Source organism: Barbatula barbatula (genome assembly GCF_947034865.1).
Source record: "Barbatula barbatula genome assembly, chromosome: 24".
In the NCBI taxonomy this organism is placed as follows: Eukaryota; Metazoa; Chordata; class Actinopteri; order Cypriniformes; family Nemacheilidae; genus Barbatula; species Barbatula barbatula.
In genome coordinates this window covers 15277101-15290408 of record NC_136787.1, presented here as the reverse complement: position 1 = coordinate 15290408, position 13308 = coordinate 15277101, and the positions used below count along the sequence as shown (strand labels likewise).

The 13308-nt window shown below is 40.0% G+C and overlaps 1 protein-coding gene across 1 annotated transcript in view; it reads right to left on the bottom strand.

The window, feature by feature from the left end:
• The window catches only part of rtn4rl1a (reticulon 4 receptor-like 1a), a 73084-nt gene extending 61118 nt beyond the window's left edge, over positions 1 to 11966 (bottom strand). Inside the window, exon 1 of the mRNA XM_079448943.1 lies at positions 11248 to 11966. Coding sequence (XP_079305069.1) covers positions 11248 to 11260 — 13 coding nt within the window. The 5' untranslated portion in view covers positions 11261 to 11966. The remainder of the gene's footprint in view (positions 1 to 11247) is intronic.
• Positions 11967 to 13308: the final 1342 nt, after the last annotated feature.

Below are 13308 nucleotides of genomic sequence, written 5' to 3'. Positions count from 1 at the left end.
GGAGGAAAGGTTTTATCCCAGTAGAATGGGGGCTCATATATCACTACAAAAGGTCTATCTGCGAGAGATTATTGCAGAATATGTTGTGTGTTTAAGCGCTGTGCATGTCCTGCATAGATGATATCTGACTACATGGAAGAAGGGAACATGTAAGGTTATGCTGTTACAAGACACATTTAGATTCTATTGATCAGACCGTTAACAAATGGACGACATGCATTCCCTGAAGCTTATCTATTCTGTCCATTGCCAATCTTTTCTAACCACCTCTCATCACATTCCCATCCATTTTATCTTCCTTTGCTTTCATCCATGGAAAGTAATTAACTTCACTGTATTCTCACTGTGTGTTTCAGTTGTGATTTTCACATAACTTTCAAAGGATTCTGTAAACTAAAGCATTTATTGCCTTAGTTTCAACACTTGCCCATGCAAACAATAAAAAAATAATTATACAATATAACAAAAGGGTGACCCAAGGTTTGGTTTCTGTTTATCGTCCAGTTCACATGCCTCAACGGCTGCGTATGTGCACCTGAAATAGGTTTTTCAACATCTGTATGGTATAATAGTGCAGTATCTGAAACATTGGCGTTGACATTTCTGTGTTGTGTGATATCTGGGTTGCGCACAGCTGCTGATATGAGACTCACCTCTCGCGGCACCAGCGTAAATGACAAAAGCAAACTGAGGCACTATGGGAAATGATGGCCTCTTATTGTCACCGATGTACAAACAAGCAGGCAGATGTTTTCTGTGACACACACACACAATCTGCTGTCTCGCTGCTGTTTACATTTTCATGAGGACCCTCAGATTCTTTTCTCTCTTTGAGGCCATTAGATGTCCTCTTGCAGTATTCTAGATGTTAAAAAGAAAATACGTTGCTCAATTCTGTATAATACACAAATAATTAAAGAGCAAGACAGTGCTGCTCAATGGAAAAATAATGATTGTAGTGCCGCCACAGGGTTTCGATCCCCACCGCTCTTGAAGTGACAAATGAGTCAAGGAAAGACAACTCTTAAATACCCATTACAATGCTTCAATTGGAGGTCACATGACCAAATTTACTTATTTTCTTTTGTTTAGTCCACCTAATGAAGTCTAACAGACCAAAACCAATCATGTTGTGGAATTTCTTTCTTTTGTGGAGCTGTAGATTGCACTTTTTTAAATAGAGAGTGAGTCAGATCCTCACCATCTTGTCTTAAACTAATTAATATCCTAAATCTCTTCCAAAGATAAAAAATACCTTTGGGAGTTTCTAAAAAGACACCACCCAACACATAAATATGCGCTCATCTCCTGCTCCCACAGACACACCTGATAATGTGCAGGGATTTGGCAACCCATAAGACCATCTGTCTCCTCAGAGCTGGGTGAGAACTGGGAAAGCTTGCTCGCACCTGGCCCGTGCGACCCGCATGACTACAGCCAGATCACCTGTCTATAATCGGAAATAAATTATGCCTTATATCTTACTTAAGATCGCACAGAAATATCCTATGCGACCTCTATTCTTTCTAGATGGAAAGGTCACACGTTATCAGTCACATCGTCGGCTCAATATAAATGCTCTTTTAAGCAAAGTGTCTCTGCAAATTCACATGAACATCGATTTATTACCGAGGAGTGAATTACGCTTCACTGGACCTTCAACTGTGTCATTATTGAAATGAAAATGAAGTTTATCATGGCAGGAACTTTTTCACTGTTGGGGTTCTTGAAGTGGCTGTGTGGTTCTATGGATAGTATTGTTGTGTTGCTCAGCACGTTGGCTACTGGGTTATTTAAATGTTACTAAAGAAATGAGAAGCGTATGCTAAGAGAATGTTTGATAAAACCATAATGTGTTCTGGTAAAGCGTTGGCCCGAGCAATGTTAAGGTTGAGGGTTTGATTCCCAGAACAAAACAATGTTTTTTGCATCGTAAAATTTCAAAGCATGTCAACTGTTAAAATATAACAATCTATGTTAATATGAATTAAATTTATATTTTATTGTATTACAATCGCTCCTAATGCCGAGATAAACCAATTATAAAAGGGAACATAGTGTAAACAAATCAATCTTAATAAATCCTGCAATTAAATGTACCACATCAAAATAATTCAGGCCACAGTCATTTTTTTTAAGCACCTGAAAACCACAAATGGATTATTAAACAGGAAAAAAACTTGTTTTCATTCATTTACTTTTATTGTTATATCTTCAGTCTGTGCAACAATATCTATTTCAAGCCACTTTCATTTATCTTAGCCAGAAAGAAGTGCGTCATTCACTGGTCAATCATCATCTCCGGAACATTTTTAATAATAAACAACTACGGCCAAGACGCTGCTGAGTGTTGTTCATGCCAGAATTAGATTGGAGGAGGAACTTGCGAAGAATCTGCACTCCACTGCGTTGAGGACATTATATTTTTATTTTGTCAATGCACTGGAAAGAGGTCGTGGTCACATTTAAAGATCTGGTGGTGTTTTAGGGCCCTAACCCTCCATCCTTTGAGGTTTCGGTCTAAGAGTTTAATATCGGCAGCTTAGTCATGATGTGTTTGAAGTCGGTGACCTTGCTGAAGCACAGAATGACAGAATCACACTATGTAGACACACACACACACAGATTATTGGAAGAAATCCCTGTGGTCAGTAAGTACACAACGTACAAATCTCCCATGAGCACACAGGTGGGCTTGATCTCTTGTCTAAATAGTGCTGTATTCTGTCCTTAAAAGCCATCTAAGGCTTTATTTTAACTGACCTACTCAGTTAATACTCTCTCTCTCTCTCTCTCTCTCTGTCTCGTATACAAATACTTAACACTTACAAATACACTTAAAAACACCTTGTAGAAGAATAGGTGATATCTTTCAATCACATATTGACTCACTCTATACAGGCACAGCTGAGTCCTTGTACAGACTCCAGAGCTCCAGAGGCAGATGTAGAGTTAATGCAGTCCATTATGTAAGCAACAGCTCTGACGCCAACGGTCCACCGCTTTATGTTGTTAAAATTACAAACACACACACAGTGCTGGAGCTACAGACACGGGGGAGTATTTTCATGGGAGAGCTATCTTTAGTCTCGTAAAACCGAATCTCCGGAGTTGAAGAAACATAAACTAACAGGCGTACACTGAAAGTCTGTCATCATTTTTTATTCGTTTTTGAAAATTGTATTTTTAATAAAGTATTATCATTATCATTATATTATTAATATTATGTTTAAAATCTTAATGTTCAAAAAGGCTTAATTGTAAATCTACAAAGTATTATTAAAAATCTATTAAATATTTTTTATTATAAATTATATGTTATTATTGATATGTTTTATCGAACCCATGGCCATTTTAGTGACATTGCCATCCTCTACTAAGTGAATTACAAGTTATTGATTTGAATAGGAAGGAAACCGAAAATCTGCTGAAAGTTTCAACCTTAGATTCCTAATCATTCTGGCAATCAAAACACGCTTTAATAATTCAATAGGAACATAGGGTGTGAGTGAAATTGAGAAACTGAAAGACAAGCATGAACCTTTGGGATGTGAATATGACAAAATCTGAGGAAAGCTCTAGGTTGTAGTGTAAAGCACTACAAACAAACCCGATCGATAGCATTAATGTCTTAATCAATGAACAACTCCTCATTAAAATAAATATGAATGAAGCTAAAGTCCACTTCACAGATGCTAAATGAAAAAGACACTTAAATGCTGTGTACATATTTGTGAGTGGGTTCAAAGTGCCTGAAGAAGGGTCAATAATAGCATTCAGATACACAAAAGCATTAAATCAATACAAAGTAATTCAATGCTTGTCTGTGCATTCCCATCCTGAAAGTCAAGACTTTTTTGTATTGTAAATACTGTGCATTTGCTGGGCTTCAGCGGATACCTCACACCGCAAATGTCGTGCCATTGTGTACTGTATGAATACTGTCTGAAACGCACTCAATCTTATATTTTGTGTTAGGAATGTAAGCTAACCATAGCCGATGGTGAAGCAGCCATTAAAGCGCTATAAAGTTACGCTGACAGGGCAGGCGAAGCCACGGGAATCGATAGCCAAGGTCAGAGAGCGTTCGAGAGGACACAAAGTCTCCAGGGTCCCCCTTAACTGTCTCTCATTTCCACAGCGGCACAGGAAAAGCTGGTCCTGTCTACCGCTGACATTCGTTTTTCCTGCTCATAAATTTAATTAGTAAATTATTAAAGGTTTATTTCATCTGTAGGGAACTTAACAAAGTCATGTTGTGTGGGAGCTGGTCTGAGTTTTGTGAGGGTGCAAGCCATTTTACCACATCACATAGCCCCAGGAAACTGTTTTTTGTTTCTGTGCTCTGTATTTCATTAGATGTTAAAATGTTCTGGAAGAATTTTATTAGAAATCGTGAAATCTCAGTTTGACACATCGGTGATATGATGCTAGTATTGTGACTTTAACTTGCCAAAGTGAAAAAACCCTGAAGTCCCTGTATACATTCCATCACCCTCTTTTCCTCTCTTACTTTTATGTTTATGTCCAAGTATTGTCTACATGCTTTTTTCTCTACTGTGCACATAAATCTCTCCTCCCGCCGCCTTGTGGTTTTCTCTTACAGTTGGTGATAACTGGTGTTGTGCATGTTGCATCTGTCTGGTGCAGAATTGCATGTTTCTACTGTGACATTTGGACCATCTATCCCCCAAGGCCTTTCCTGCAGCGTCTGCTTCGCTGTCCCCCAAGGACTAGTGTAACAGTGACATACAGTTATTCACACACTCGTGTAGATTGCACGCACAAGCTCTCTATTGTTCTTGCTAGCGAAGACAAAAGTCTTACATCTTTATCTGCAGAGAAGCCTGTGGAAATGAGGGTTCTTTGGGATCCCATTTATAAACATCAGCTCTTGGAAGATTATATCTGTTGTAATCGGACAGTGAGAACTCTTTTAGATAGACTCATCTACAGTAGGTGTCGCAACATCAATCGCCAAGAACGCATTATTAAGTGTCTCGGCCGACCTACAGATTTGTTGTGGTCCAGTACTCCTGAGTCAGGGAACTTAAAATGAAGCCATTTTATCTTTTGGCTTCTGATCTTGGCTTTTTATTAGTTTCAAGTGCACTTTGGCACGTTTAAACTTGGTGCATCAAGATGGTTTACAAGATGCAGAAAACCAAATGGAGAAAATCGTGCAGATTTGGAACAACATGGGAATTGCATATATTCAAGCAACAGTTCACTACGTTTGTATTGGTTTAAACCTAAATGATACTTGTGTATTTACTATGTATCGGTCTGAATTCTGCTCTATTGATATCTCTTTTCTATGTCCTTGTCTAATCTCTACAAGAATGCTCTTTAAATTAGCAGAGCAAAGCATAAAATGGCTGATTTCACTTTATCTACCAAAACCTTTCATCTGCGCTTCTTTTCTAAAAGGGTCTTTTTATGTTAGCTTCTTTCTGACAGACATACTAAACAGACAGGGAAGAACACAAAACAGTGTGAAATTTCAAACAAACTGAAACATAGAAACACAGTTTTTTTAAGCAAAGGCTAAGCACCGTCAATCTTTCCACAAATATATATCTAAAAGTTCTGTGACAAATCATCAAATCTGATTTGAAGCCATCTACGGTTTATGCTACAGTTTGCTCCTGAATATAAAAGTTGCATTCCGTATTTTGCATAAAAAATATGAAAAAATAGGTATTGAACAAGCACACAGTCTCCCTACACTACCCAATCCCAACAGTAGGATTTCAAATTTTAACATGAAAATGTCAGTTCTACGTCTTTTGACTTTAAACCAAGTAAAGATACGTACACCTTTACCTTCTTTAGCATATATACATATACAATTTACCGGCCCACTATGTGATGAATACAAAAAATTTATATATCAAAGACTCTGCTTGAACTTTATGACTCACTTCGTTCAATAAAATGCTGTGATGTGAACAAAAAGCTATTTCCTGGAAAGAGATTAGTCTTTAGATATGGACAATAACAACAGTAAAGAAAACTCTGAGTTACAAACCGGCTGAAGTCTGGACATTTAAAAAATGATGAAAAGACTCTTCTGAATTACTCAGTGAATATCTACTGTGTGTTTCATAAAAAATTATTTGACAGTAAAGGCGAAACAGGGACATTCAGACTTACGTAACTGTCTCTGTAACGTCACGGCAGTTTTGTAAAACATTGCAATTTACATTCGAAGGCAAGAGGTAATAGTGCAATCTGGCATCCTTCACAACAAATCCTATTAGTCCATGCACTGCAGTCTTAAAGAGTATCTGTGTGGCCCTTAAAAATAGTGTGTGTTCAAAAGAGACATTTAATCAGGATTCTGTATCGGAGTTGAGTTTGGTGGTCCTACTGTGACTAGTGACTCAGAGAGACATTAGAGCTGGTGTACAATATGAAGAGTTATAAAGTGATTCTATTAACACAGCTCATATGTATTGCTTGTCTCTGTATGTTTCTCAGTCACAAGCTCTATGATGGATGAGAACAGCTAATAGATTTAGTACAACCTGTTTTAAGAGAGTGAGAGAGGGTGTGTGCGTGCGCGTGTCTTCATCCTTATTTTTCATTGTTTTATTCCTTTGAGAGACGGCATATATGAGGTCAGGCCCCTTGCCACTTCTGGGTTCAATACGTAGTTTCAAGAAAATCAATGAAGTGAAAACGTGACAACATCTTAGTTCTGTGAGAACCACCATAGTGCTTTAAAGAGGGAGGGGTGGACTCATAACCTTACCACTAGATGCCACTAAATTTAATATGCATGGACCTTTAAATCTGCTTTAAACAAGGGACCACTAATGTAAGTAATAATGGTAATAATGTCCTCATCAGACCTCTAAAGTCAAAATGTCTCCTTCTATGTCTCTTTGTGTCCATACAATGGAAGTCAATGGGATCCAATGTTGTTCGGTTCCCAACAAACTTTAAAACATATTTTTAGGGTTCTGCAGTAGAAGAAAGCCATACTGGTTTGAAATGACCTGAGGGTGATGGAAAAAAAATGTTTGGGGTAAACTATCCCTTTAATTTACTTCTGACTTATCAAAACCAGCTTGTGCATGGGTTGAAACCAAGTGGGCAGTTATAAACCCGACGTGTGTTGCCATGTTTAGCCATCTCTGTTAGCCTGTGTTATCTTCGTGCCAGGCCAAATCAGTAAAGGTCTGACAAGACAAGTGCAAAAGAGGTCAGGGAGAAATAGATGCTCTGGAAGGGAACAGTGGCTTCTTTATCCTGTCGCCCAAAATGAGACGTACCCAACCCTCACAGTGCCCCTTGACACGCTAGCCACCAAAGAACATCCTTTCACATTATCACCCTGGCTTGTGATTTTGAGCTAATTTTGTCGAGAGCCCGAGATTGAGGATGTCACCTCTCAAAGAAAGCGAAAGCTGCCATGTTGAATCAAAGATGCGAGCGGCTACTGTCAAAAGACCTTGATGTTCGACGAGGTCTGTAGTTTCACGTCTCCTGCCGCCTGTTGAGATCGGAACGTCTGACGGGAAATATGTCCTTCTTCTGTCTTTTAACAGTGTATAATAATGAGAGCTCAATTTTTAAGTGTCAGGATCAAGGCGAAGCTCTCATCATTTCTTAATGCTGTGAATCATTTAAGAGCCTGTGGAAAAAGTATTTACTCAGTTCAAACCAGCACGTTCTGTATTTTACCTTCATTAACAGGAAGTGGGACAACTTCAGAGGGACCAAAGTGGTCCGATGGAGTTGGGTATTTAAGTCTGCGACCATTATAAGACAGGGTAGGCTGGTGCCAAAATCTAGAATAGTTTCTAAAGAGACCCCACGTTTTAAAACCCCAAGGGTCAATTGTTGAAAAAAATTATACGTGAAAAAAAAGGAATAGATCTGAGAAAACGGAATAGATCTGTCACAGAAAAATACAACTGAAATTTTTTCCAATATGTACCATAAAACTAATATTTTGATGGTTTAATCTAACCTTTACACTAGACCTCCCCAACTAAGTCAACTTAATAAAATGTAAATCTCATGCAGGATTTCTTCATTTCCTGTACAATCAGGAGTCACCGGGCAGGTGGAAGGACTCACCGTCAAGCACAAACAGAACCCTGCGTCGAACCTCCACGTATCCAAAGGGAGTGCACGTCACCGATGACCTATCCCCGCACGATTCCCACTCTCCTCTCGTTAATACATCATTAATCTCTCAATAGGCTGTGACACGGCAGACCTCTGCCGAAACATTATTGTTTGGTTTTTCACTCGTTGACTCCTAATTATCTTCAGCTAATGACCGCCCCTTCCTACCCTTCAGATTTAATTGACACTCCAAAGAGGGAGAAAGAGCCAAATGTTTGCTTACAGTTTGGGTTAATCATGTGTATGACAAGAGCAAAGGGGTGAAACTTGGACGGATGTAGGTTTATGTGCAAATGCTAAATGTGGTAATTACCTAGCGAAGAGGTGAATGAAATGAATTATCTTTTAAACGTCCAATATATACAAATGTGCCCTTTTCCAGACGTCATTCGAGTGTGTGACTCAGTGTATAAGGGTGTATTCACATCAGGAAAGTCCACTAGTTCACTTCATTTGGTCCGGACCAAATTCAAGTTGATTGTTTTTTGTTCACACTGCCCTTTTTGAATTGTGAACCGAAATTGTAAACAAAACTACATGTGTTCTAAGGTCATCCATTCATTGGACAGAAATTCTCAGGCGGGGAAAAGCAGGAAGTGAAAAAAATGGGCTTATCATGGAGATCTTTAGTAGTGCCGTTTTTATTTTATCAGCTACTAACGCAATATGCAGAAACTTTAATACCATCGTACTGGCTGCCGGTCACATATGAAGACAATCAGCCATATATAATCTTTATAAGACCTGTTAAAGCATCACTAACAGCCTTTTTATCACCTGCAGGTTGAGGAGTCACTTATAGCTTATCTTTGTAAACACGTTGCTCATTCCACACATGCTAATGGTGTGCCGCATACAGCACGCACGCCATGGACACCTACAAACATATAAATGCTTTTGAATTATAGAGTGAGAACGGCGATATTCACACAGACGTACACTGAATCATCATTAGGAGTAGGTTTGCAAGCTGGCAAAGACGATTTTCTCTGCCACAGGTGGGGGTGTATGTAGCTCTGTTTCTTTTCTCTGTGTGCCCGGCTGCCCGTGTGTGTCTGTGTGTGAGATCTCTGACTAAATGAGCTTTCAACCGAACGAGCTATTAAAACGGGCCAACGAGCCGCCCCCGGCTGGCTGCCCAGCCAGTAGCACTTTCTATGGTAAGTAGCCTCCTGTTTCCTGCACGCACTTTAGCTAATAGGTGCGTGTTTGTTTCAAACCTTTATTTAATCTATGTCTCCTTTACTCTTTTCTCGGGCTCTTACACAAGTGGACTGATAATGGGCCATATTGTAGAGTACCTGGAGCAATTTGGGGTTAAGAGAGGGTGTCACAGAAGTGGGCACTGGGCAGGGCTTTGAATCCAGAACATCGCCTTCCGGCAAACCAGACCAAAGTCTCGTCAATCATCTTACCTTTAACATCTTATGCTTTGTTGAATTTAAAAATTTGTGTTTTTTCATGAGACCGTAGTAATACCATGTTTTTCAACCTCTCCCCACCAACCACCTTTTCAATATCCAGTTTTTCTTTATTTATTTTGTTGCATGTGCTACTGCTTACAGTAAAATCAATCTGAAACTAAACTAGCCATCCAAACACCCAGAAACACCATCCCACTTTTTGTTGACCGACTGTAGAGTAGAATATCACCAGTCAAAAGCCACACAGACATCCCATGTGCAGTAAACCGAATGCTATTCGACAAGAAACACTGCTTTCCTGTAAACAGATTCCAGCTGCACAATTATTATGCGTTCCATACCCCGTTCTGTACCCCCGGGCTGTAAGCATAGACTCCTACTGCTAGGAACGACAACAATAAACAGTCATAACTCCTCATCGCTGTGCTGTCTGTTATTGTCTGTTGGCAATGAGGAGGGGCTCAGTGGCAAAGCTTATGCAGAACGCCTTTCAGGACGCAAATAAATCCCCCCTCTCTTTCTTCTTTCTATCTCTGTCTCCCTCCGTCCCATCTCTTTTCACAACTCGAACCCACATATTCTTTTGTAATGAAAAGAAAATGAAGCAGTTCCCAGAGCAGGCTGCTTTAAAGCTGCAGGCTGAGCATTAGGAAAAGTGTTGTGACACCAGAGTCACACTTCAGAGGAAAAACACTGAGGTGTATGGGTTCTTAAGGTATGAAGGTAATAACAACGTGAATAAATCTTAAATCTAATGATAAATATGAAAAAAAGCTAAACGTAAAATGACTGTAAGTGTTTTGCAGAATTTTCCATTTGTAGCACTCCAAAAGAGGCACTACAAAAACTGCAAAAATAATAAATGAATATGTAATCAAATAATCATCCCAAATGTTATAACATATTTTTACTGAAACAATAAAACATTTTCTAAAGTTTAAAGCAAAGTAGAAATAAATTCCTCAAAGCATCGTGACGCGCTGCGCTAAAGGTGAAACAGCGCCCCCCTGTGGACGCACTCATTCACATCCATCAATCTTCATGACCTCGATGTTTCTTAAATTATTTTCTTCAAGGTTTATTTTGAAACCTAGACACTTGATTGCCTTAAAATAGCTCAGATACAATACAAAACGCGTAGCCATTAAAAAACCACAGATCAAAGGACAAGACGCAAATAGTTTGGTGAATATTAATACAGACACCAAAAAAAGATCAAAAAGCATCTATAATTTCATATTGCTGTTGGAGTCAGAGACTCCAATCATTAAGAGTTCACAAACACCGTTTCCATGGGCGTCTGTCACCGATTACTGATGTATGATTATTATTACTAAATGCATCCAACTATTTTAATTGTAGGCTACTAGTTAAGACACGATATCTACTAGTTGTCAGCTGCAGTGCGGCATCGCTTGTCTATTTCTAAGAATAATATTACGTGCTGTATATGAATATTTTATCGGCACACGGCCAAAAGCTCACCACAACTTGAAGAGACAGATATCAAACCTGACAAAAATACCATCAGGAGTTTCTGGGATGTCTTATGCTTCTTAAACAGTCACGCGCGCAGGGAATGGAAATGAAACCGACTTTCAGCATCATGCCACGGCTACATTTGCTTCAACAGCCCCAAATAAGAGAATGACATAAACACGATCAATCTAGTTGATCTTACCTCGCTTGAACATCCTGATCGGGTGATGCTGAGCACTTTATTCCACTGTGGTAGTCAAAACAAGCGTGTCATCTTCTATAATCCGGATCAAATGAGATAAAAGTTTGATATGTTTTAGTTATCTTCAACGTGAGTCGATCCACATCACACAGAAATTCGTAACTCTTCAGCCTAGCTCTCAGGTCTCGATTAAAATGGAAAACAACATCGCCGACACGCACATTTCCCAAGCTCCACGAGAGAAGAGATTATAGAGAGAGGTGACTCCGAAAAATAGGCTTCAGCGAACACTTGCAATAGCCATAAAAACACGCATTAAAGTTTTATCATATCGCTCGATGTTACGGGGAAATAGCGCGCGCAAGTACGTACGGCACTTTTACGCGCGGCGCCGTATGTTGTGTGTAGTTGCTGCGTTCGGTTGTGGAGACGTGCGGGTTCGTTAACGAATGACAGTCGCCCGGGTTTGTCTCTTCGTGAGTCGGAAAGATTGAGAACTACTGAAGGGAGGGTCGGGAAGGGTGTGAGAAAAGAAAGCACGGAGAGATATTTACCCTCTCCCGCCACCCTTTAATCCCAAATATGCCTCTGTCCTCGAGTGTTCCCAGCCTCTATATCGCATACTATAGTTGATGTCGTTTCGTTTCACGGCTTGTCTGGTGTTTAGTTTCCGAGCAGATGAAACTGATGTTGCGCTACCTGTCTCGTCCTCTGACGACGGAGATAGGAGGAGCGATATATCCTTATCATAGGGCTTTTGTTTTCCGAGATAAAGTCTTGAGGGAAATTTTCCACTTAAGATGTTGACAGTATAATGACTGTTATGTTATCGAGGGGAAAATTGTTCTGGAGCAGATGTTTTATGAAACACGCTTAATTGTGTCTAGTAAGAGCCATATATCTGATGTCATGCACACCAGTGGATTTAAAATGTTGAGGTATAGACAGACAGACAGATAGACCGACTGTAAAATAGTCTTCTTGTACATTTATTTGTAGTTTTGTGACCTTGTTTTGGTTAAGACACATTTTTCTGACTATATCCCTGCGCCGCAGCATCAGCGGTCCTTTGCTGAGGCAAGTGGCTTCAATATAAAGCCGTAAATCTCTGTGTCTGTGTAAGGTGAGAGTGTTAATGTCCCTGTGTCCTATATGTCTCTGCGTAGGGTGAAGCGGGTTAATGTCCTTTTCAGCATCGTCTGACACAAGCACCTGCACATCACAATCACACAATCCAGACAGTAGCGGGGTCAAATCCAAGGCCGTTGTAATCCGGTGTAAGGAGGATAATGCGCTCTCTCTCCCTCACTTTCTCTACCTCAGGGGGCAGGTAAGGTTGGCCAATGATAGATATAAATTGTACTCTGTCCCAAGTGGTCTCTTCATGTCTACGGTTTGGTTTACCTCCAATGAGCTGGTAGCGTGAGGCTGCGGGTTAATCGCTTTGTACATCCTAATTCATTATAAATGCTAACATGTAGACCTTAACCCAGTCCATCTACAGCCGGGCACTCACAATAAAGAAACAGGTGCGTTTAGAAGCAAGTTTGACGTGAACTCCTTCATTTGTAATAGGTTCTCACATTTATGACTGAAGGCCATTGACGTGAAACCTGACACAATGCATCCAAAGGCACCCTATTCAATGTGATAGACACAATAGAGGTGAAAAATTACTTAAATCACACACATATGTTCAGAAAACTGGGAAGAAAGCTCATGAGTCATATGGATACTTTTATTTTGCTGCTTTACAGGTTGACAGCACCCATTTACATCTATTATATGGAAAAAAGCAGCCGGGATGTTCTCAAACATTCTCTCTGCCAGGGCGTTTTCCCCATGGGCTGCTTTCATTTGGGACATTTCATACGAACATTACAAATGCGAATGCACGCAGCGCAAATTATGCACGCAACCCCCCCATCGATACAATGAACCATGCACAGCACCCCTCACCTGGTCGACAGACCCGACCACTCGCAGCACCCCAGAAAGACAGAAATGGTAGAGGGGCGATGTGGGCCAAAAAATCCAGGACAATTTTTCTTCCCAGTCCAG